This window comes from Lepisosteus platostomus, chromosome 11 (assembly GCF_059453375.1).
Source record: "Lepisosteus platostomus isolate fLepPlt1 chromosome 11, fLepPlt1.hap1, whole genome shotgun sequence".
Taxonomy (NCBI): domain Eukaryota; kingdom Metazoa; phylum Chordata; class Actinopteri; order Semionotiformes; family Lepisosteidae; genus Lepisosteus; species Lepisosteus platostomus.
This window is the reverse complement of record NC_142621.1, coordinates 46,842,752-46,865,281: the sequence shown is the minus strand read 5'-3', so window position 1 is coordinate 46,865,281 and position 22,530 is coordinate 46,842,752. Positions and strand designations below refer to the sequence as shown.

The window sequence follows — 22,530 nt, the reverse complement described above, 5'->3', positions numbered from 1 at the left end:
TAAGAAACTTGGAAGGTCTGAACAACTCTGGAACAAGCCTGTTTCTAGAAACTGTGTTGACTAGGGCTTGGCAATATGACCTTAAAGCTATAGCACAATGATTTCACACATTTACCTCGATCTTATGATTACATGATATGCTGAAAGATGTTTTAAATATGTGAAACTATTAACGCTGCAGACACCTTATCTTGGCTCAATGTCTTGCAAATAATTTAAGGATATAATGGCATTAGTAATCTTGTTCCATCCACGTGAATCTTTTGCATATTGGGCAGTATTAGTTAATTCTTGTGTTGGGGACAGCTGTTGTTTTTTGGCCATGTGCTCTTCGTATTCCATGTCATCATTGTTTCAAATGATTAAACAAGTTGCTGGTGTTAAGGTTTGGGCGCAGAAACGGTTTTCCCGAATGTTTACATCTGACTTCTCTTTGTTCAGTATCCTGTTTGCTGAAGATAAAATATGACCAAACAATCAACACTGCATCTTTTTAGATACCAGCTCATCTTCATTTGTACTTGAGTCACCCCTGCCTGACTGACTAGGGTAAGCGCTCGTGTTGTCTCATGCCTGGCCCGCTTCTTTGTTTTGAATGAAGGACAAAGATTGGACGAGGCAGAACCATGTGACTGGGAGTTGTAGTTTTTTAAGGGAACCGCCCATGAAAGCACACAGTGGGGGGGAAAAACATTTACCAAACACACTCACATAAGCAAAACCAGGTCGGCGAGAGATTCTTATCAGTAAATTTTCGGTAGCTCACCCAGCAGTGTACCTATGACTTTGGGGGAAAAGACAGGTTCACACACTTTCAGTGTCGAAATAAGTACAAATCGTTTTATTCCAACAAACATCTTTATTAACATTCAATTCCCTGTACAAAACCTCCAGTTTCACATCTTCCAGAACTCACACACGCAATTCCTCCGGAGCACGGGGACTGAGCCGATCTTCAGTCCAAGCAGCGGTCCTAAAATTTAAGATTAGGTTACTCTTCTGCATAAGAGGTTTGCTGCAGCCCAAAAGCTGGTGTTTATATACTGTGCAAAACATACAAGGACACCAGATCAGACGTTCGGCCTGCCACTGAAGACTTGCCCTATATAAACAGGCCCGGGTTGCCAAACTGCCCTCCCCAGGGGCTCCCAACGCCAACACTTGTGATCCCCCCCACCTGCTAGTTCATGTTCCAGCTGTTTAATCCCCAATTGAACTAACCAGGGGCTTCAGTGGCAGTTTTCCTTCTCCTCAATCTTACTTATGAAACAAAGACCAGGGAAGAGCAATTTCCATGTTTAGGAACGTCAAAAAAAAGATTCAAGCTAATGCTCAATTAATTAGATCGATTGTGTGACAGAGAGCCCAGCTAAAACAAAAACCCATCAAGTCTTTGAGTCCTGGGGACGAGGGTTGGGCCCCCCTGCCTTATCCGATGTCAGTGAAGTAAATGGTGATATTATAAAGCCTCAGACTATCACGAATCCACCACAGTTATGTTCAGACAGGGATAACGGTCATCACAGGCTTACGGTGCTGTAATCAACGATTGGGCAAAAAAAAGCAATCAAATCGTAATAGCTATCGTTTCCCCATAGATGCCTCAGCAATGAAACACTCATGATTAACTCGGCATATGACTCGTGTTTAAATGTGTTTGTGCACAACCTGCCCCCCCCACACACACACTGGTGATGACTGGAAGGCACACACCTCCTGCACGTCCACATCCAGAGCAAACTGCATCCACCTCAGGACTCTCCGTCTGCTGCCCTGGGGGAACAAGGACAGAGGTGAGGGGCTGCCTCTTCCACCCTGGCAGCTCACCCGATCCGCCCCCAGGGCCACCAACGTCCTCAGAACCGCTCCTGAAATCGTCAGTTATCGCATCAGACGGCACTTCCTATTCAGGCAGTATCATCACCGGACGTACAGCCCACTGGAGCGATCGATCGGGGAGCCCGGCGACAATTCGCCAGCCTTTTCTCCAGTGCAAGCCCGGCCTGCGCCAGGGTCCCGTGTAGTCGTAGCAACTGCAGGACGGTGCTGGCTTAAAAGAGGATGTCTGCGGCGTGCGGCCTTGAGACAGAACAGCCTTTACTCACCTTGCCGGTCAGAGCTCTCTCTCTCTCTCCCCCGTCTCTGCACCTCGGCCCTGCATCACTGTAAAGCAATGGTTGCCGTTAGCGTTCTGACCTTTAACCAAAGACTTGATCAAAACTAAAACCAAAAAATCATCTCAATTCATAGTTAAGCTTTCGTACTTAAAAAAAATCAACTAAGACGAGTACCGAGGCTGAGATCCAGTACAGGATTCTCTGCAGCCGTGGGTATTTCCAATACGCCAAGTCCAAAACCCGGTGACTACTGCTTCGGAGCCTTCAGAGGACATTATGTTCCACACGAACAGTGGTTCAGACAGGGATAACTTAATCATCACAGGCTCTCCCTCTCATTTTAATTGATTAAGCCGCATTTATTTGTCTTCGAACTGAACTTACCGCCACGGACAGGGGTGCAGTGCGCGTCTGCGTCTAGAAACGGTCTCCTTCCGCGTCCATTTTACAGACGCACAGCCCACACTGATCTGCGAGAATCAAAGGGCAAGAAACATCGAAGATAATCAATCAACATGCCTGGTCCAGACACCGACACGCCTGGCGGACGGATCCCGTCTGCCCCCACCCCACCCCGGGCGCCGAGGCCCTCCACGCGTGGAGCTCAGAGCCTCAGATACCAACACGTGTCCGCAAGTCTGTGCTCAGACAGGGATAACTCTGCTCATCACCGGCTTCGCTGAACTCACGCTTGACTTTTCGAGGTATTATACAGCACGCAACGAGGGACCTCTTTCCTCGAAGAGAGCTTCATTGGAAAAAAAAACAATTCTAAGACGAAAGAAATGCGTACTTCGGTCTTTAGACTGTTCTTACAATTAATACAGGTTATGAGCTGCCAAACAAAGTGCGATGACAAAACCGAGACGGCAAACTTCTAAAACGCATTTCCATTTAGCAACAGACTGCAGTGTATACGCCTGCTGCAACAAAACACTCCAACGCTTTTGTTGCACGTTTAAATAATATAGTAACACACAAAGTTCCGTGCACTTACGTCCACGCTACATTCAAGTTTCTGGTAAAAGAACCCGCTTTAAAATGCAAGCTCCGCGATTGCAGCCTATTTCACAGGGCCACATTGTCTCACACCACGCTGGAAACGTGTGCTTTCTTCCCCGTCCTCCTCAGAAAGGAAGTTCTGCCTGCGCTTCGCCCTCATAGTACAGAGCCTTGGTGGTGCAAAGCCTTCTGGGAATCTGAGTTTTTGACATGGCGGCGCTGAAAGGCTTCTAAAGCCGTCAGGGATGGACAACATAAATACTGCAAAGGAAGAAGTAATAGGTTTATTCCATGCTGAAAAAACCACAACGTTTCGGCCGTGGAGCCTTCTTCAGGTGTGAAGACAGGCTTTTCAACAGGGAATAAACCTATTACTTGTTCCTTTGCAGCCTACGCATACTGACCCAGCTACCCACCTGAACTACCACAACAAAAATACTGTACCACCCCTTTCATTTTAGAAAATCGATATCGTATTTCACCTTTTTGCTAGAAAATTATTTAGATTTTTTCTTTGCATCTCAACGACACCCCAGTGTATACTAATTTCTGCCTTCTCCTGTTCATTATCACCTAATCTGTCCGTCATTAGTACGAATCTATTACTCATACTCGCAAGAAAACCTCCCTTCTGTAAAACGCTTAAGAAACTTCATCTCACAGTGAAGAGGGGTTGTGCTTTCCAAACCAGTCTCTGGGATGAACATCGTGTTTTTTTAAAAAACGTAATTTTTCAAAACGACTCAATTCGATGCGATACATAGTACAGCGTGACACCACTACTCAGGAATTTGACAACGGGGCTCCGAGGAGATTCAGGCATGTTGACCAAGATTATAACTGACGTTTTCACAAACGAAAAGAGAAAAACGGTCCCGGGCGGCGTGTTCCTTATTTGGTAAAGATATCTTAAAGCGATCGTATCCCCCGGTGTTGATGTTAGCCCTCTGCGAGAGACGTGAGTCATGTTGGAGCCAGCAGATCGCGTCCCCGGCGGTCGGCTCTGCACGGGGTTTTGCGCGCAGGCGGGTTCAGAACACAGAAGTGTGCATTCTTTGAGCATGAGGCGCTGCGGAGACGGTGGGGAGCGGAGGAGCAAGCAGTCACCGCTTGTAAACTGTAAGAGTACAGCTCACAGGAAAGTCACCCTCTTATTTTCTCAATCGTTATAAGTATTAACAGCAGCGACTGGTCCAGCGTCGCTTCCAGGAATTGCAATACACTCACGCTCGAGTGTAGAACAGCCCCTAGTTGTTATTTCGTTCCTAGGAGGTCCATAGGACCATGAGACATAGGAGCACCTGGGTGGTCACAGAACAGGATCCGTTGCCCCAGGCATACGTTTGCTCGCTGTTAAACAATTGGTCTTTAGTTATGAATTAAAAAAAGAACGCAAAATCAAAATCAGAAAAACACTCCCGGTGTTCGGCTCCGGTGACGTCACCCGCCCCAACTCACACCTCTTCCCGATCCCCGGAAATCCACAAGCACAGGACATTTCAAGCACACCAAAGGTGACTTTAGCGCCCCGGCGTCCTGTTAGACGCATCCAACAACAACAACAAAACAAAACCCTAAATTGAATGGGTTTGGTGACGCGGAGGGTAGATCTGCCGCCTGTGTTGGAGTCCTGCTCGGAATCCTTGTGTGTGGAGTTTGCGTGTTCTTCTTTTTTCGCGGGATACCTCCCGCCTTTCTTCCATCGCCAAAACACACGTACCCGCCCGGGTTATTTGGCGTCTCTAGGGATTGCCCGAGCGCCGTGACGGACTGGCGTCCCGTCCAGGGTGCGTCCGGCCGAGGCTGGCGAGGTTAGGCCCCGGGTCACCAGCGGATCCAAGCGGGTTACCGAGGACTCAGGAGTTAAAGGGCACCGTAAGCGGAACAAGCAATGATTTTACTCATCACCCCTCGACAGGGTCCCCGCTTCGGTTCACACGACAGTACCATTTGCTGGGGGGGGGGGTAAATATACGGCGTGAAATCACGGATAAAACGAAACGAAACAACACATAACACGCAAAAGGTCTCAGCTGTTGTCCCGGGGGGGTCTGCGGTTGCTCTGACACTCGGCGAAAAGTCTCCAGATAGTTGTGCTTGTCAACAAGGCGCGTGTGATTCTCCTTTCCGTCACTAGGGAGCGGCGCAGCTCGCCCTTTCCAACTCGCAGGCACCGCCAGGGTGTAGGAGACTCCGGCGGGGTCGGGACTCGACGTTTCCACAGCAGGCTGGACCTGTCAGGGAGGCAGACGCAGTCTCCCCGGCTGCCTCTCGCTCTCTCTCTCACTCTCACTCTGCCTGGGTCTGCGTTGCCCGAGTGCGTGTTGTACCATCTACCTCCCCGTCCGCGGAGCAGCAGCAGCAGCAGCAGAAAACCTCCTCTTCCCCGGGCGCCGTCCCCGCTCAACTCAACCGGCGTCCCAGCCTCGTCCCCCCCCTCGCCTCCTCCACCGGCATGGACCCAGACAAGACCGAACCGGACCCCCCCCAGCGCAACGGCTCGCCGCGGGCGCAGCTGCACGGAGAATTCGCGGCGGCGGCGGCGGCCGGCAAGCAGGTCAGGTACGCGGTGAGCCTCACGGACCGGGAGCTGGCGGTCCAGAAGATCACCTCCGCACCTGCAGGACGGAACAAGGTGCTGCTCAATCTGAAGGACTGTATCGGATGCCGAGCTTTTAAAGGGGCAGACTCCGCGGAGGCCGGGGCTTATCTTTCGGTGGTTTTCTACCCCTTTAAGAAGAAATGGATGGGTGCCGGGCTGGCCCGGCACAGGGTCGAGTACTGCTTTGAGGTCGCGCTGTCCCAGGACGCCCGGACGAACCGGGACGAAGCGGAGAGATGGGCTTCGGCCATACGGGAGAGCTGTGTCCGCCTGTGGCCGCAGGGACAGGGTGAGCTGAAGTCGCGTCTCGCTTCTTGAAAAGTGGAAAATTTCTTTCTTTTTTTTTTCTTCCTCAACCACCGCCGCTACGCCCTCACCTGCCGGTAACCCGGCTCGTCAAACTTTCTCGAGTCGTTGTTAGTAGTTGTTTTTTGTCGCAGATGACTCTTTTAAGATTTTTAGCTTTCGCGTGCGTCTTCAGGGAACCTTTTTAAACAAGTCTAGCTGAAACAATATAACTTGTATTTTTTTTTTCTATCTTCAAAGCAGGGGTACGTGCGCTTGTTGTCTATCCACCTGCTACTAATATTAAAGTAAATTAATTATAGAGCCACGCAATTGTAATTATGTATATATGTATATTAATCCTAAATTCAAGTCCTTGTTCCTTTGGTTGTGGTTAGATTTTGTAAGAGGGGAAACTCTTGTGTGACGGAATACTCGCAAATCGTGCCAGTGCCCGAGTTGCAATCGGGAGCAGAAGTTGTGAAGCCGAGTTGTGTCACCTGGGGGGACCGGCTGACACTCACGTGCCGCTGACCTGCCGCGACACACGCCGGTTTCTAGCGGCTGCAGCATTTTCTGTGCAGCTGTGCAGCTCTTCCCGTTCCCGTACGTGAAGCTCGGCCAGAGACGAGCGCGGTGGAAGGATGACATGCAAAACCCGCTGCTCTAATACCCTCCCTGACCTCTGGTTTTTCTAACGTCTTGACTTGGCTGGAGTTCAATTCAATTCAAGGTGCTTGATTAGCATGACCGATGGGTACAAACCGTGTTGCCAAAGCAAATAAAAAAAAAAATAATGAAACTCACGTGAAACAAAACAAAAAATAAAAGTAAAATAAAATAATTTTTCTCTCTCTCTCTCTACCCCCGCCCCACAAACGAGTTTACGAGTTTGCATTTTACTTCCGGGGGGTAATTAAACAAACTAAGCACTTTAGAGCAGTCCAGAGAGGCTCAACAGGCTTCGAATTCTGGTAGTCTGAGTCCCAGGTTTTGCTGCTCCTTGTCTTTTTCATGGCCTGATTTGCAGTCAGCTCCAGGGGGGTCTGGAGACAAGCTACCCAGCTGACACCCTGGCTTCTAGGTGGCCGAGATCTTGGGGTTAATTAAGCTGCTCATCAGCCAAAGTGAGTTTAACGAGCCTAATGGCATCCTTCCTAATCTCTTCTGTCCTGGGGGGCCCCTTCTCCCCTGTTGTAAGAATCACACCCCGCCCTCCCCCCTCCCCGTGGGAGAAATGAATTGTCTCAGTGCGAGCGAAGCGTCCTGTTGGGGCTGTGCTTGCCGGGTTGCTGGCCGTCCCCAAACACAGACCGGCTGTACCTGCTCTTCCACTCGGCTGCGACGCCTGCGTCGGCGTGGCGACGGCCTGCGTGCACCTCAGTCCTTCCTGCAGCGGGCAGCCATCCGATGAGAGAGAGAGAAGCTCACTGTATTGGCCCTGTACCATGTCTTTCATTAGGAATTTGTCTTTTCGCACACCCACACACAGCCGAACAGACGGGGAGAGACACCTGGGCCGGTCCTGGGCCGGTCCTGGGCCGGTCCTGCCCTCTGCCCTGGCTGTCGGTTCTGACGCTCGTTGTTTGAAGGCATAAAGGCAGATCCCTGTAATGAGTCAGTTAAAAACATCGCGATTAAATATCCCGAGCGGTGCAGTTGATCAGTTAGGCCTTTTCCCACCCCTTGCCTCTCGAAGCCGGCGAAGAACCGTTTCACTCTGGGGGGGGGGGGCCGTCACGGAAATCAGAGAACCAGCTCCTTATTTTGGGAAGCCGGTTCCCGCCCGAGGGCATCGAAGACCAGGCGGCCTTGGGCAGGAGCCGCAGGCTGTGTCTCCTCCGGCCCGCTGGAATATGCTGAGGCTGTAGGACGAGTTTCGGCAGCTTGTCAAGTCAGCAGGAACAAGTAATAGGCTTGTTCCCTGCTGAGAAGAGAAGAGAGAAAACACAACGTTTCAGCCGGATGTGAGAAGGCTCCACGGCCGAAACGTTGTGCTTTCTCTCTTCTCTTCCCAGCTGGAATAAACCTGTACTTGTTCCTTTGCAGCCTGCGCATGCTGACGCAGCTCCCCCCCTGAACTACTAAGCCCCACTAGAAAGAGGGCATCAGTTGACACGAAGGTCACACGTTCTGCGCCGGGCCCAGTCACCAGTTTTAAGCACACGTCAAAGAAACAACAAGTGAGCCTTAGTCACTTCCGCCCCAGCAGAGTGCGCCTCGCCGCGGGCTGTGTGGTCACCACGGTGGGTGCAGACGCTCTTGGGTAACTTGGAAACGCAGACCATACGGGTAGTGTGACGCTGAGCTGGTTTGGCTGTGGAAAGGATGGGCGTGATACCGCTGAGCTCACTGTCTGTGGGAGCTGGAGGCTGAGGAGGAGGCTGGAACAGCTGGGGATGTCAACAAGAGGCTGTGGCTGCATTTGTTTAACTGCAGGCTGGATCATACAGGGCCGGGGGATTCCATAGCTGTCTTAGTTGTTAAGATAAGATTTTTATTGTCCCCTGAGGGAAATCTTTTATGGACACACAGCACTCTTGTACATTTAAGTAGATAGTTAATAGTTGTCGGCGTATTTGTACCAGAAACACCAATGCTGGCCAATGTCTGTTGCGGATACGAAACCTGGCTTAACCCGTTTCAGAGGTAGAATAGGCTCTTGCTGGGGAGGCAGGTAAGAGGAAAGAGCAGGCCAGGTGCCACGTTCTCACTTCCTCTAGGTGTCCATGGCAACCAGTGCAAGCCCGTGATTGGTCCTCGAGGATGTAGCCTCCAGTGCACTGAGCCAGGTGGAGTCCTTTTATAGCTCATACCTGCCAGGAGACACCCAGCCTGAGCATTGATTGGGAAGCCTGGTGTCCCCTGCATGTGCGCATCCAAGGTGTGGTGCAGCTGAGAAGTAAACAAGAAAGGATTTTTTCCATCTTTTTTTATTGCATCTTTAATCCATTCATGCATCCCTTCAGTTTCCTAGTGACTGCCTGCAGTTCTTGTAGACAGTCTGGATATATTGCCAAAAGCCACTTGGACTTGATGTATTAAAAAGGAGGCTTACAGGCCAGAAAACAATCATTACAGAAGTGAAATATCGCTTTCAATACTAAGCGTTTTCTGCAGTACTGTGATTTATATGCAAAGAATAAAGGACATATTTTCCTTCACTTGCAGAGTTTGAATTGGCAGAATACAAAGAATAAAAGCAGGTGTAGGGACTCAGCTGCCAGACAGATTACTCTGGCTTGTGTCTGATTGCAGTCAGGAACAATATTTCTTATTGAACTCAATTCCACAATGCAACTTGATATTAAAAACCTTTGTCTAATGTTATTGTCTAAAGGGTTTTTTCTTCCTGGGGAGAGGACATGAGTCCATTTTCATCTTTGTAAGCAAAGCTCACAGATAGCAATAATGCAGAGACATAATTAATTTATTAGATTGTTTCAGCATGCAAGTTGCAATGCAGCTGATAGAACAGTATTTAACAGAATATATCAATATTAAATGAGTAATGTGAGGTTAAAGGAATTGAAAGGGCGACAATTGAATATGCTTTCACCTACAGGAAGCCTTTGTGTAATAAGTGTCTGTAATGAATAGCCAACAGTGTACAGTGCTGTAAAGCAGTCCACTAGCACTGCAGAATAATATAGTAAACGTCACTGTAGATGATAATCGGGCTACATTCTTTCCTATTTAAGGTCTTGTTCTGTGTGAAAGAAGATCAAGATATTGCTTGTCATCCTTAGAGACCCCTGCCTTTCTCTGGGATTGATAATTGTGCTCAATTACAGTGACAATTTGACCAAGTCAAGGTCTGTGTTGGTTTCAGCTCCAGTTCATTGGGAAGGGTGTGGTTATCAACTGTAATCACAGCTGATTAAAAAGAAAAACAGAATTCAGTGCAATGTCTATAAATGCTTTTTTTTCGTTTCAACTTATCCCACTGATAAAAAAGCCAGATCATTTTTGTTATGTCATTGTCTTGTTATTTTGAGTGGTTTAAGTTTTTCCTCACACTAGGTTCCAGAATAGTCTAAGAATCAATCAAATTGGAGTTCATTAGGGCCAGTGTAAAGTCTGTAAGGAACAGGCCTCTTTGTTTGTTGTGTAAGACTGTTTGAATAATGATCTGAACATCATATAAAAATTATTTTCTTATGTTTCGTTACAAGTTTTGTGTCTGAAACAACAGCTCCAGCTCCAGGGCTGTAGGGCTCTGTCACACAATAAAATAGTCTAAACTATGCAAACTAATTTCCTGTGTTACCCGGTTCACTCGGAGGAAGGTGGAGACAGCAGCCATTTCACCGTTATGACAGCACCCAGCTTGTGACCAGAAAGGTGAAGAGTAGTTTCTGTTCAAGCAAGCAAGTCATGAACTGAATCAATCATTCTGCCACCTTAGAAAGATCGGTTCTATTTAAAGATGCTCCCATGTTTTTCTGATTAATCTTAAGTTAATATTTGCAGATATCACTGTTTTCACCTCTTGTCCTTTTGCCATACAACAGCAACAATAATAATAATAATAAACTTGATTTTATATGTAGCTTCTCAATGCATAGAACAGTAAGAACAATAAGAAAAGAGTTAAGAAAAGGAGATAACAAAATTAGCATAATTTAAAGTAAGGGTTTACAATGCAGTAGAGGATGCAAGACGCAGGCACAGACACTAATCAAATAAAGGCCTTTCTAAATAAGAAGGTTTTGAGTCTGGATTTGAAAGCATTCAGGAGAGCTGTGTGTTTTTGGATCTGAAGGTAGTAACACCTATTAATCCCAGTCAATGACCAGGCAGCAGAATTAGAGCGCTCTTGCAGTCTAATCGCTCAGCCTATTAATTAATGTCATTCAGCTTTGTCATCCCAAACAAATGCTAATGCTTGAGAATAAAACAAAACAAGAAATGTGCCTTTGCCCCTCAGAGCTGGGGCGATAGTGGGTCTGCACGTGTGCGCTGGAGCCAGTGGGAGGCGTTTTTCTCTGCTGAGGGTTTTCTGTGCTGGGTGCTGAAACGGTGAGTCTTCCCCACAGCATGCGGAGGCTCTTCAGCTGCTTTGCGGTAGCACAGTAGAGCAGAGCAGTGGGCGTGCAGCGGCTCCTGGGTCCAGGCTCGCCCCCAGCGCTTGTCTGCCGTCTTCTGAAACGGATCCCGACATGCTGGCAGGCCCCGGGCTTGACCTTGCGCTGCGTTGTGCCTTTGGCCCCGATCTCGGTAGACGTGGTGCGTGCCAGCTGTGTCTGAGTCACTGCTGTTCGGCAATGACTCTCTCGCCTTTGCGCGAATCGACCCGCGGATGTGGCTTTCGAGATAAGGTTTTGCTTCTCTTTTTAAGGGTCTCTCTGTTTTCTGTCTTCTTCTCCTTCCTCCTTGCCTTGTTTTTTCTTAGTCTTGGAGTTTTCCATTATCCCTGGTGCCCATGCGCACAGGAAGGTCACCTGCAGTGGAAGGGCTCTTTTCCGATCAGGAGTAACGCACCAGTCTCACAGGTGACTAGGCGCTGCTTGGACAGGGCTAGCCTCGCAGAATCCCCTGGAGAGACGCTGCTTGGACAGGGCTAGCCTCGCAGAATCCCCTGGAGAGACGCTGCTTGGACAGGGCTAGCCTCGCAGAATCCCCTGGAGAGACGCTGCTTGGACAGGGCTAGCCTCGCAGAATCCCCTGGAGAGACGCTGCTTGGACAGGGCTAGCCTCACAGAATCCCCTGGAGAGACGCTGCTTGGCACCCAGACTGCCCTGCAGCACAGCGCACGCTGGCAGGCTGCCCAGTAGGGCCATTGTCCCTGCCATCCAGAGGCCTGGAAAGGACCAGTCCGCATATTCGCCCAGTGGCGCAGTCGGTTCTGAGCAGCACATTGCCGGGCAGCAGGATGACAGTGTCGCGTGGGTGATGTTTGAAGTGTGATGCATAATTAATCACTGAGGGTGATCTCACCCAAAGGACAGCGCCTCCTACAGCGCAGTGTTCCTTGTCACCACATCGGGGCGTTGGTTTGGAAAATTCAGGGGCAAGAGTGCCAACTGCTGGTCCACCAATACCAATTCTAGCTCTACAAGCTCAGTCACTGAAGGATTTTCCTCCAGCTTCTTTAAAACCAATTTTTAAAGTCCCTCCACCGGCTGTCCCTGAAACCTTTGGTTCAGTTTCTCTCAGCACTTCTGTGAGAGGCAGGTTATCCTTGCTAATGTGTTTCCGTTAGCGCACTAGGGGGGCTACGTATTTTTTAAATGACCAAAGGATAATACTGAAGGATTAGTGTAGCCGTAAAACCTGTTTTTTGACTGTGATTTTCTTATTCAAAGGGACTGAGTTAATACGTAATTACGCTAAAGTGTCTACCATTTAATGAAAGCAGGACAATACCTCACGTGATTTAAACCAGGCCACGCTACGTGCATCTCCCTGGAGACACCTTAAATAGGTTGGCTCAAGTTTCCTTCATCTCAATTTCCAGACTTCGAAGGCTCAGCTTTGCAAAGAAGCTTCGTCGCGCGTGTACAGCAGTGGGGAAAAGCAGCTTTCAGGTGGGGTAATAAAAAAAGAAAGGATTTCAGCTTTGAATGCTTTGGTGGGCATTAAAAAAACGAACCAGCAGAATACCAAACTACAGTAAAAGGGTTCTTTATATGCAAATACAGAGTGCAGTGTTGTGTGACCCAGCAAGCATTCCTGCATATCTCTTAGCTAAGAGCAGAGCAGGGGAAACGCAGATATGTTATTGGAGGAGGCTGCCAAAATGAATAAGACACAGCGTGAGCTAAACGAATCTGTTGCAGAGTCGCAGAGGGCATGGCAACAGCACGATGTACAATACAGCCAGCTCAAATAGAAATGAATGAGGAAGATCGATCAGTCTCTGAAGTATTATTTTTTGCCAAAGTCCAAAAGTGCATTGTCCAGTATCATTAGTTACAATATTCTGGAAACGCGTTCAGTGTGTGTAGTGTACAAAAGCCCCCATTGTGCAGGAAACAAAGTGTGGTGTGTGTTGTGCTGGAAGCCATTCCCACATTATTGGTAGATATTTCTTTTTTGTTGCTGCCCTGTTTCGTTTGCCATAATCTCACATCGTGCTCTGATTTCTGCTGACAATTCAAAAGAAGCAAATGAGGCGAGATTTTGTTGTTTTTTTCCTTCCAGGATTACTGCTTGGTATGACGGATCCCACTCTGGAAAACCGGATGGGTGGAGGGGAGGGGGGTTGCTGTCTTAAAAGACCAGACAGAGGGTTCTTGTGTGCGGGGCAGAAGCTCAGCAGGGTCAGGTCTGGTGCCAGAGTCCTTGGCATTGCACGGCGCTGCTCTGTTCAGACGGCAGTGCGCTGGCGTGCAAGCCCTCCGAGGGGTCCCATCGTTCCCGCCGAACAAGTTCGCAGCTCAAAGAAATTCTGGCTCGATGGCGCTGGGCACGGAAGCCCTTTATGCGCCCACAAAGCTGGTACACCGATGGCAGCTGCATTCCTTTTGCGTGCTCTGCCAAACGCCACACTGCCACCCACCCTGCAGTCTTACCTCTGCAGCTCATTTTTAGTGCCCTTTCACGGGCACTCCCATCCGACAGGCGGTGAGGACTCCTCGGCTCCACCTGGCTCTGGCTCGGTGTAAGCGTGTGAGCTCTGGATCTACAGCAGCCGGTAGTTAAAGGAGCTAAGTTTGCATGTACTACACACACATAAATGCACCTCTCGGGACCCTGAGGCCTTTAACTGTGGTTTGTCATTACGCGGGCAGCTGAATACGCCTATAGTTGTCCCCTGCACTTTTGTCGCTATGTAGTGTATTTTCAGACCTGCACAGCTCTCATCTTTGGCGAAATAAGGAGCGGAGCTGATGATACATCTCCGGGGTCACTCTGCAAGGCGCTGGGTACACATCAGGAGCTTACCTACATCACGGGCTCCGTCAGGCTCACCGTGTCGAACCGCTCACTGGAGTCACAGCAGATGCACCACGAGACTGCTCCCTTTGCACTTGGGGGTTTACTCTGTTTCTCAATTTTTCTTTTACATTTTTTTTTATACAGTAGAAATGCCACAAAGGTAGAGGGTGCATGTTTTTTGTTCTAACATTATTCTGAACTTTTTTTTTTCGTCACTGTCAACTACCAGTGCATATTTCCTTGTCTGTAGCACGTTTGCCATTCTGTCCCTCACTTTCCAGCCCCATTGCCTTCTCACTCTTAGGGTTCGGGACGAAAGCATTTCCTTTTCATTACTGTATCTCTGGTGCCCTATCGGTCTCCTGATATCCGAAAGCCGAAGAACAAACAGCCAGACTAAAGAATCACTGCCTGAAAAGTGGGTGGAGTCTCGATTTAATTTTCCATCAGCTTGTATTTAAAATATCTCGGATGTTTGGGAGTGGATTTCGGATGTGAGGGCAAAAAGCACAGGAAGAGAAAGAGAGGAGCATGTTCCCTGACGCTCAATTCCCTGTCCCCCCGTGTCCCCCTGTCTCCTCTCCAGGGGTGCTGGGGTTCTCAGTGCCGCGACCCAGCAGGATCCTGGTGCTGCTGAACCCTCACAGTGGGAAGGGGCAGGGACTGTCCCTCTTCACCAGCCACATCCAGGGCATGCTCACTGAGGCCGGCATCGCACACCAGCTGGTCATCACAGGTCAGTCTCGCCGCCGGAGCAAGGGACACAGACTGCAGGACGCTGACGTCTCCTAGTTTTATATTCTTATAAAAAAAGTTATATTCTTTATTTTTATTTTTATATTCTTAGCATCCATTTGATTGAGAAAATTGGACTAAGTCATTACAGACCAATAAGTCTGACTTGTGCTGCATGTAAGGTCAGGAACCAATCTTGGCAACTAGAGGCTTAGCTGGAAGGAACTTGGATACCAGGAAACAGCATATTTAATAATAGAAAAGGTAGGACTTTTGAATCTGAATGGATACTCACAGACCATATGATATGTGGTGTATTTAGATTTTCAGAAACTGTTTTGATTAATTATCAAGTTGCATGTTGTAGGCATTCAGGATAATGTGAGTGTTTGGATTGAGAATCGTTTAATAAATAGAAAACGGAGAGTACAACTAGCAGGTGAGTACTATGATTGGGGTGATATAATTCTTGGAGTACCACAGGGATCTGAACTAGGACCTTTGGTATTGTAAGCAGGTGATAACAAATTGTGAGAATGAACCAACTACAGAAGCAGCAAATGAGATTTAGATAAAATTCAAGATTGGCCAAACACCTGGCAGATGTTTAATGCAGACATTAAACAATGCACAAGGTTTTCCTTTCAAGAAGTACAAACATAAATTATAAATAAGAAACGGGAAACAGTCAGAAAGAAGAGGCTGCTCATGAATAAGATTTAGGTGTTTATGTTGACGCGTCATCTACATCTTCTAAAATGATGTGGAGAAGCAATTAAAAAGGCAAATAGAAGTATGGAACAAGCTACCCAGCCATGTTCTTGAAGTCGATACTCTAGCTTCTGCCAAGAAACGGATGGATGAAATTCCTGGATCAATTAAGCACTACTAAACAGGCTGGAAGGACTGGTTGACCCCTCTTGTTTCTTGTTTGTAACCTTTCTTGTGTTCTTATGTTTATTCGGTTTAAAATTGTTTAAAATTACACAGTTGGAACTAACATTCTAAACCTTTCATAGCCTAAACTAAAAGTCTTATTTTTAAAGCTTGCTAACATTAAATCTCTTCCAGGCACTGTTAGAAAGCTGGAGCCTTGCTAGCTTTGAGCAGAAGTGCAAGGCCCCAGCCAGGGCATAGAGTTTTTTTCCCTTCCTATCCAGCAGCTGGATTCTAATGAAAAAGACAGTCTAATTGTTGATGCATCACTGTGTGCTGCTGTCCTCCCGAGGCAAAGACTAGCCCAGCAGTGAGGAAGTGTGGGGTCAGGGGAATTAGATCGTTCACACTCGAGTCCATCCAGCAGGCTGCCCACATGGATTAAAGCATGGCGCCTCACGATCCTGCCCTAATCACGCGTTTCATTAAACTAATGGCCTGGCTAGAAGCATATAAGTACAGGCCACCCAACAGAGAAGAATTGTAAAATGTGATGTATTTGCGAAGAAGTACTTTCTAATCACGCCCAACATTTTTGCTGCGGTCTCAGCCACGCCGAAAGGCATGATTAACACAACCTAGATTGACCAACCTAGACTGGTGGCACTGTGGCGCAGTGGTGAGCACTGCTGTTCGAACTACAGTTCGAACTGCAGTTCGATTCCAGGCCTGGGGTGCTGTGTCCTGTGTTCGAGTGGGTTTTCTCTCACAGTCCCAGGACGTGCTGGTAGGTTAATTGGCTCCTGGGAGATTTGGCTCTGGTATGAGTGTGTGTGTCTGTATCTGTATGTGCCCTGAAATGGACTGGTGTCCCCTGTCTTGTGCCTGTTGCTTGCCTTTCACAATCAGAAAATGGATGGGTGCTTTCTACCAGTGGTATTGTCTGGAGGTTGATGGTGTGAGCTGTGGAGATTTGCATGTGGACCGCAGTCGAAGAGGTAATACATTTAGGATGTTATTGTGTGGAAATGAATCCAGTTTGAGGAAGTGGAGTAGGTTAAGGTATTTGCAGGTGTGGGTGTTGTTTTAGAGATCTGCTTGAGCCCCCCAGCCCTCTGCCTGAGTCTGGTCTTGGTTTGTGAAGAGCAGGCGTTGATCTCTGCCACACAGCAACACATCAGGCTGCACTGAGGCCTGCTGGGTAATCTGCACGCCAGGGCCAGGCTTGTCCTTCACGGTGACTGTACTTTACCCCGATTAAATAAACCCCGATTTCCCCTAGTTTGCAAAAGATGCCGTTGGGGTGGCCCTGTGTATGGGTCGGTGTAAATCGATAAACGGCAGTTGTTTTGCCTGTGGCAGAGGGGGGCTGTGTGTGTGGAACTGAGGCCTGCTTTGCTGAAGTCATGTCCAGTGAGGGGATAGAGGGGCTACAGGTGCAGAAGGAGGTGAAGCGTTTTGTACTTTTTTCAGGGTAAAAACCCACAGAGGTGAAATGACGGGGGAGGAATTCGCGCACCCCTAGAAATTCTCACGATTAGTCTCTGAGAAGAACTTGACTGAGTACCAGGAGCGACCAGTTCTGCTGGGATTGGACTCGTATTGTTGCATGATGTTAGACCTGAGCTAACATGCTCTTAAAGGCAGGACTAGGTCCAGGAGAACAGAGGAGCTCACGTGAAGATCTGAGTTCAGTGTCCAGGCAAGCTTGGGTGTGATCACTCCTCAGGGGGGTTAGAATGTCACCCTGGGACGGCCAGGAGAACTTCCGGCTCTACCACTGGTTTCCCTCGTCTCCCATCCGCAACAGACATCACCTTCCATTTCTCGGGAGTCTCCCTGCTGGAGGTCCGGCTGGGAAGAGGGAAGAGGAGGCGGCTGCCCTGTTAATTAACACAGCGGACAGTCTGTCTGCTTTCAGCTTCAGGGATGACTGTTGGCACGTTGCCGTGTGTACGGTGTGGATGTGACTGGGGCGATAGCTGGACATTGATTCCTGTCTCTCCTGTCGGCATGGAGAATGCAAGGTCTGTCCCTGGAGATCCTGCCTGCGTCCTCCGGACAGGGTTTTAGCAGGGAAAACCCTGTGTTGTGTTGTTCTTCACTGTTGCTACAGAGAGTAAAACTTGCAAACTGAAGTTCCATGTGGTCAGAGTGGTCAGGGGACATTCTCATGTTTGCGAATCTGGCAGTAGTCACATTATTTTTAACGTCAGCAGACAAACTTGCAGGGTATGACAGAGACTTTAATTCACAATCAGAAATTCCTTGAAGCAAGTATTTTAGTATCTTTGAATAGAATCGAAAGTGTCAAACTCTTTCCTCTTTATCAGCGGAGTAGAAGGGCCTCTTAATTTTCAGACCACGCTGAAATGCTGACCTAGCCGAGTGTCCTGCATTACCTTGAAAAGGAATAAAGAAATCCAGTTAAGTGGTGGAGTGCGACTCCCTGGGTTTGCGTCGAGCCCCGTGCCTCTCCTGTGGCGCTGACCTGTGTGAGCCCGTCCCCGTGCAGAGGCAGAGGGGCTGGTCCAGGCTCCGCAGGGCTGAGCAGAGGAGAGTGTGCAGGCAGGTTGGGACGGGCATCTGGGCCTTGTCCAGCTGGTCCCCGACGCGTCCGGCTCGTGCCCTGGGTCACAGGCGTCCCGGTGTTTTCACAGAGCGGCAGAACCACGCCAGGGAGCTGGTGAGGGAGGCGGATCTGTCACAGTGGGACGCTCTGGTCATCATGTCTGGAGACGGGCTCCTGTTCGAGGTGAGACACGAGCCGAACGAGCCGCGCCCCACGGAGACGTCCTCCTCTGGCTTGAACTAGACCTGCCTCGCGGGTGCAACAGCGCCATGGCCTACACCCTCTCCAGCGCCGGCATTTCAGAAAACATCAGGCGTCCCGTGTCACACCCCACTGTGCACTCATTTCTGAGAGCAGAACACCTGGGGAATGAGCTCATTTGAGACTCGGGGTGTGAGGACTGTTCTCTGGAGGCGTCTTGAGAGCAGCAGGAGAAAGCGCCCGTCCTCCACACGCCTCTCGAGGAGCCAGACTGGCGCCGTGACGCTGTGGTGCTCCTGTGACCCCCAGGTGGTGAACGGGCTGATGGAGCGGGGGGACTGGGAGGCCGCTATCCGGACACCCCTGGGGATCCTGCCGGGGGGCTCTGGGAACGCGCTGGCCGCCTCCATCAATCACTACTGCGGGTAAGTGCTGCCTCCCGGGGGGCACAGGGGGCGCCGCCTGCAGCTCTGAACCAGGTGTCCTTGCCCAGGGGGACGATGCGTGAAGAAAGCATGCACGCTTGTATTTTCATTTAGGCACGCTTCCCTTAGAGAAAAGCCCTTTCCATGAAGAAGCGACAAGTCAGGCCCAGCCTCCAGGAGAAAAAGAGAAAAGCCTCCGTGTTTGTTGGAGATGACATTAATAACTGGGGGGGGTGCAGTGTGAGAAAGTGAAGGTCAGTCCTCGCATCATGCTGGGCCGTTTGCTTTCAAGGGCATCTCTGCGGTCGTCAGACCCCCGTCATTACAGACACGGGCGCCCTCTGCTGGGCACCTGGGCGAAGTGCACTTTTAGAAAGAAGCGCATGGGAAATGCCAAGGTGCCGATTTCGGGTTCCGGACGCATGAAGAATGCAGCTTGAGGTGCTGAGTAACAGCTTGTGGAAATGATGGATTTCTTATAAATCGTCATCTTCCTCCTGGCAAGTTACTCGTCCGATATAGCCGATATGAGCATTGAGCCGTGGATGTTCGGTTCGCAAGAGGCCGAGCCGGGGAGCTGCCTTGTTCTGACCCGCCCCCGGCCCGCGGGCTGGCGCTGTGCTCGGCAGGTTCCCGCCGGCGATGGGCGAGGAGCTGCTGGTGAGCTGCGGGTTCCAGCTGTGCCGGGGGCGGGTGTCCCGGCTGGACCTGGCGTCGGTGCACCTGGGCTCCGGCCAGCGGCTCTTCTCCTTCCTGTCCCTGGCCTGGGGCTTCGTGGCCGACGTGGACATCGAGAGCGAGAAGTACCGGCGCGTGGGCGCGGCGCGCTTCACCCTGGGCACGCTGGTGCGCCTGGCCTCCCTGCGGACGTACCGCGGCAGGCTTGCCTACCTCCCCGCCGCGGGCTCCCCGCCGCCGCCGCCGCCGCCCGGCTCCTCCCGCCGCCCCGCGGACCCGCCCGCGGCCCTCCCCCTCTACAACTCCTGCAGCTCCAACAACGCCACCCAGGCGAGGAGCGGCCAGGGCCCCCCTCGGGCCGCCCCCGGCCCGCCGGACCCCCTCCTGGTGCCGCTGGCCCAGCCCGTGCCCGGCTGCTGGACGGCGGTGCCGGAGGAGGACTTCGTGCTGCTGCTGGCCATGTACCAGTCCCACCTGGCGGAGGACCTGCTCGCGGCGCCGGCCGCCGCGCCTGCCGACGGGCTGCTCCACCTCTTCTACGTGCGGGCCGGCGTGTCCCGGGCCGCCCTGCTGCGGCTCTTCCTGGCCATGGAGAGGGGCGCGCACCTGGCCGCCGGCTGCCCCCAGCTGGTGCACGTCCGCGCGCGGGCCTTCAGGCTGGAGCCCCTCAGCCCCAAGGGCATGATCACGGTGGACGGCGAGGCGGTGGAGTACGGGCCCGTCCAGGTCCAGGTTCACAGTGGGCTGGGCCGGCTCGTCACGGGCTGACGGCCGGCGCCGGGCTCCTGCTGCCTCTGCTTCGTTGTACTACAGCTGGGGCGGGAGAACCCACGTGCTGACCCCTGGACCTGTGATCCTTCTGACCCTTTTCAGACAGAATCCTCCACAGACAATAATCCCTTCACTAGAGTAGGGGGCTCTGTGACTGTATGAGAATCGTGGGCGATGTATCACTGGGACCTGGTGAGAATCTGAGCGTCCTTCTTCCTGCTCTATCAGATCGCGCCCTGTAAATGCTCAGACGGTCACTCAGTTTCTTCAGCCTGCAACGTGAAGTCTTCAGGGTGACAGGAAAAGCTCTTCGCTGTGAAGTGTCACTGAAGAACGTTACCTAAAGCAGATCATTTTTCAGCTGTCTTGCTGAGATCTAGATTTCATGGTCTTCTCTCTCTAAGCAGCTGTAGGATGAGGACAGAGGTCTTGCGTTCTGACGTGACATTTAAAAAAAAAAAAAGAGCAACTTCGTCACCAGTGCTTAGAAACTAGAAGTGACATCCTCATTCTCTTTACATCTAGCACTTTTGGTGTTTTTTTTTAACCCCATTATAAATGGTACATGGCTGATTTTTCAGGATAGGAGAGCCCGAGACGTCAGTTAAACTGAGGGCTGGTCGTGTTAAAATATTGCAGATGAAGTATTGAATAGTTGGCAAAGGCTGGCACTACATTGAAAGGGTTAAATCTCAGCCTGGGTTCTGGCCATCACCGCCCGAACCGTCCCTCTCCCAACACCTGAGCGCTGGAGGGTGGGGATTTAGGAGGGATGTCCATGCAGTTCAGCTGTGGACAGGTACACCACAGCTCTCCAGTACTCAGATTTCTGAGCCATTAATACCTTATGTGTCCTTAACTGAAGCTTTTCTTTTTTTAAAAAAAGACTTAATAATTGAATAATAATTAAGGATCATGAGTGGCAATGCACAGCATGGTCAATTGAGCATGGAGCTGTGGCTCTGGGTTATTGATTAGCAAAATGCTGCATGAGACACTTGGTCTATTTTATTGCACTGTTTGCCTTTCCTATGAGTAGAGCAATTGCTGCAATCCTTTGCTGCTGCTGTGAATGGGGAAACTACTGGGTTTTACCATACTGAACAGCCCCTGACACCACATGGCTGAGTCTGCATGTAGAATGGAGAACTGTACAGACAGAAGAGAGTTAATCTGCTTCTAAACAAAAAAAAAAAACAGAGAATGGCTAAATTTATCTTGACACAGCGATGAGGAATTTTGTACTGTGTAGCACCGCTATGCTGTGGGTAAACTCCCTTCTGTAAAAATAGTCTCGTTCCAGGAAGTATTTCCTACTTATAGTCTTTCTGAATGCGACAGCTGTCTTAACAACAGCTTTGGGGCAGGAGCGTATGAAGGATGGTGTAGGTTTATTCTGTTCCCCACAGGAGGCTGCTTTGTTCAGTCAGTGCTGGCTTACCGAGACAGGGAGGAGACTGCAATGCTGGGCTTGTACACGATGGCAGTGTTGTGTTCACAGCTGCAGTGAGATGTGCTGGAAGCAGGCCCCCCGGTAGGAGTTCTGACTATGCAAAAATCAATCAATATGCAAATTTAACTGTGCGCGTTAAGGTACAGGTGAAAATCAGATGTGTTCAGGTATCAACAGAGGTACTTACGGGAATCAGAACAAAAAAAGATCTCTTTTGAAAACAAATCTATATATAAAAAAAATCTGCACCAAAGCAGCCTCCCACAATCTGTTTAGTAAATGATTTTAACAAACCCATACGTGAGGGAAAAAAAGCCATTATTTTTAATCCCTCTCTCTCCACAACTTCATTTTATAATTTGCACTTCATTTAACACTTTCAGATTTTAATATGAACTAGGCCTTATCTGTATGAAAGATCTGCCATCAGCTTTGCAATGATGGCAAAAGCTTTGTACTTTTAAATACCTCTCCCCCCCCCTTACTAATCGTACTTGAAGGAGGGTGGAAGAGAAGGGTTGTTACAAGTCCTCTGACCTCCCGGTCCAGCTCAGTGGTCTTGCTGCCCGTAGTGGGGGGTGGGAGCCAGTGCCACCCTACAAGCAGGGCACTGGGCGGCCGATCCTGGCTGGAATACTGTCATGACCGATGAGCCACAAAAACATTCATTACAGCTCTTCACACATCACTCAATCATCTGGGGGGGGTCTGTGCCAGGTCCCCTAAAAGCTGCTGTCGTGAAAAAACTGTTGTGGAAAAAGCTGCTGTCCTGGGACCATGATGGTGAAGCTATGGTACTGTTATTTTTTTCTTCGTAGAATAATCAATGCCAGCTACTGTACTGTGTGAGACGACATCTATATTTTTACACTGTGCAAAGATCTAACTTTTGTAAAATGAAGAATCTTGCTGGAGCTCGAAACTTTAA

At 49.8% G+C, this 22,530-nt stretch overlaps 1 protein-coding gene, 1 long non-coding RNA gene and 1 other non-coding gene across 3 annotated transcripts; 1 reads left to right on the top strand and 2 right to left on the bottom strand.

Annotated features, from left to right (window-relative positions):
• Positions 1-839: 839 nt before the first annotated feature.
• LOC148652862 (uncharacterized) lies at positions 840-3,270 on the bottom strand. The gene is made up of 5 exons (XR_015925457.1): positions 3,115-3,270; positions 2,502-2,587; positions 2,106-2,163; positions 1,714-1,773; positions 840-973 (listed from the first exon to the last, which is right to left on the bottom strand). It is a non-coding gene; the product is annotated as an uncharacterized LOC148652862 (long non-coding RNA).
• On the bottom strand, positions 1,855-1,928 carry LOC148652863 (small nucleolar RNA SNORD49). The gene has a single exon (XR_015925506.1). It is a non-coding gene; the product is annotated as a small nucleolar RNA SNORD49 (small nucleolar RNA).
• A 1,075-nt stretch (positions 3,271-4,345) lies between the features above and the next one.
• On the top strand, positions 4,346-21,024 carry sphk1 (sphingosine kinase 1). The gene is made up of 5 exons (XM_088600084.1): positions 4,346-6,010; positions 14,478-14,627; positions 18,163-18,257; positions 18,585-18,700; positions 19,330-21,024. The coding sequence occupies exons 1-5, from the start codon at positions 5,575-5,577 to the stop codon at positions 20,144-20,146; spliced, it is 1,614 nt and encodes a 537-aa protein (XP_088456210.1). The 5' UTR covers positions 4,346-5,574; the 3' UTR covers positions 20,147-21,024.
• The last annotated feature ends 1,506 nt before the right edge of the window (positions 21,025-22,530 follow it).

What these genes read in the sequence shown, in the direction of transcription:
- sphk1 (XM_088600084.1), top strand. Translation starts at nt 5,575, where the DNA reads ATGGACCCAGACAAGACCGAACCGGACCCCCCCCAGCGCAACGGCTCG. An exon ending in CCTGTGGCCGCAGGGACAGG is followed by an intron (nt 6,011 to 14,477) that starts GTGAGCTGAAGT and finishes TCTCCTCTCCAG; the next exon opens with GGGTGCTGGGGTTCTCAGTG. An exon ending in TCCATCAATCACTACTGCGG is followed by an intron (nt 18,701 to 19,329) that starts GTAAGTGCTGCC and finishes TGTGCTCGGCAG; the next exon opens with GTTCCCGCCGGCGATGGGCG.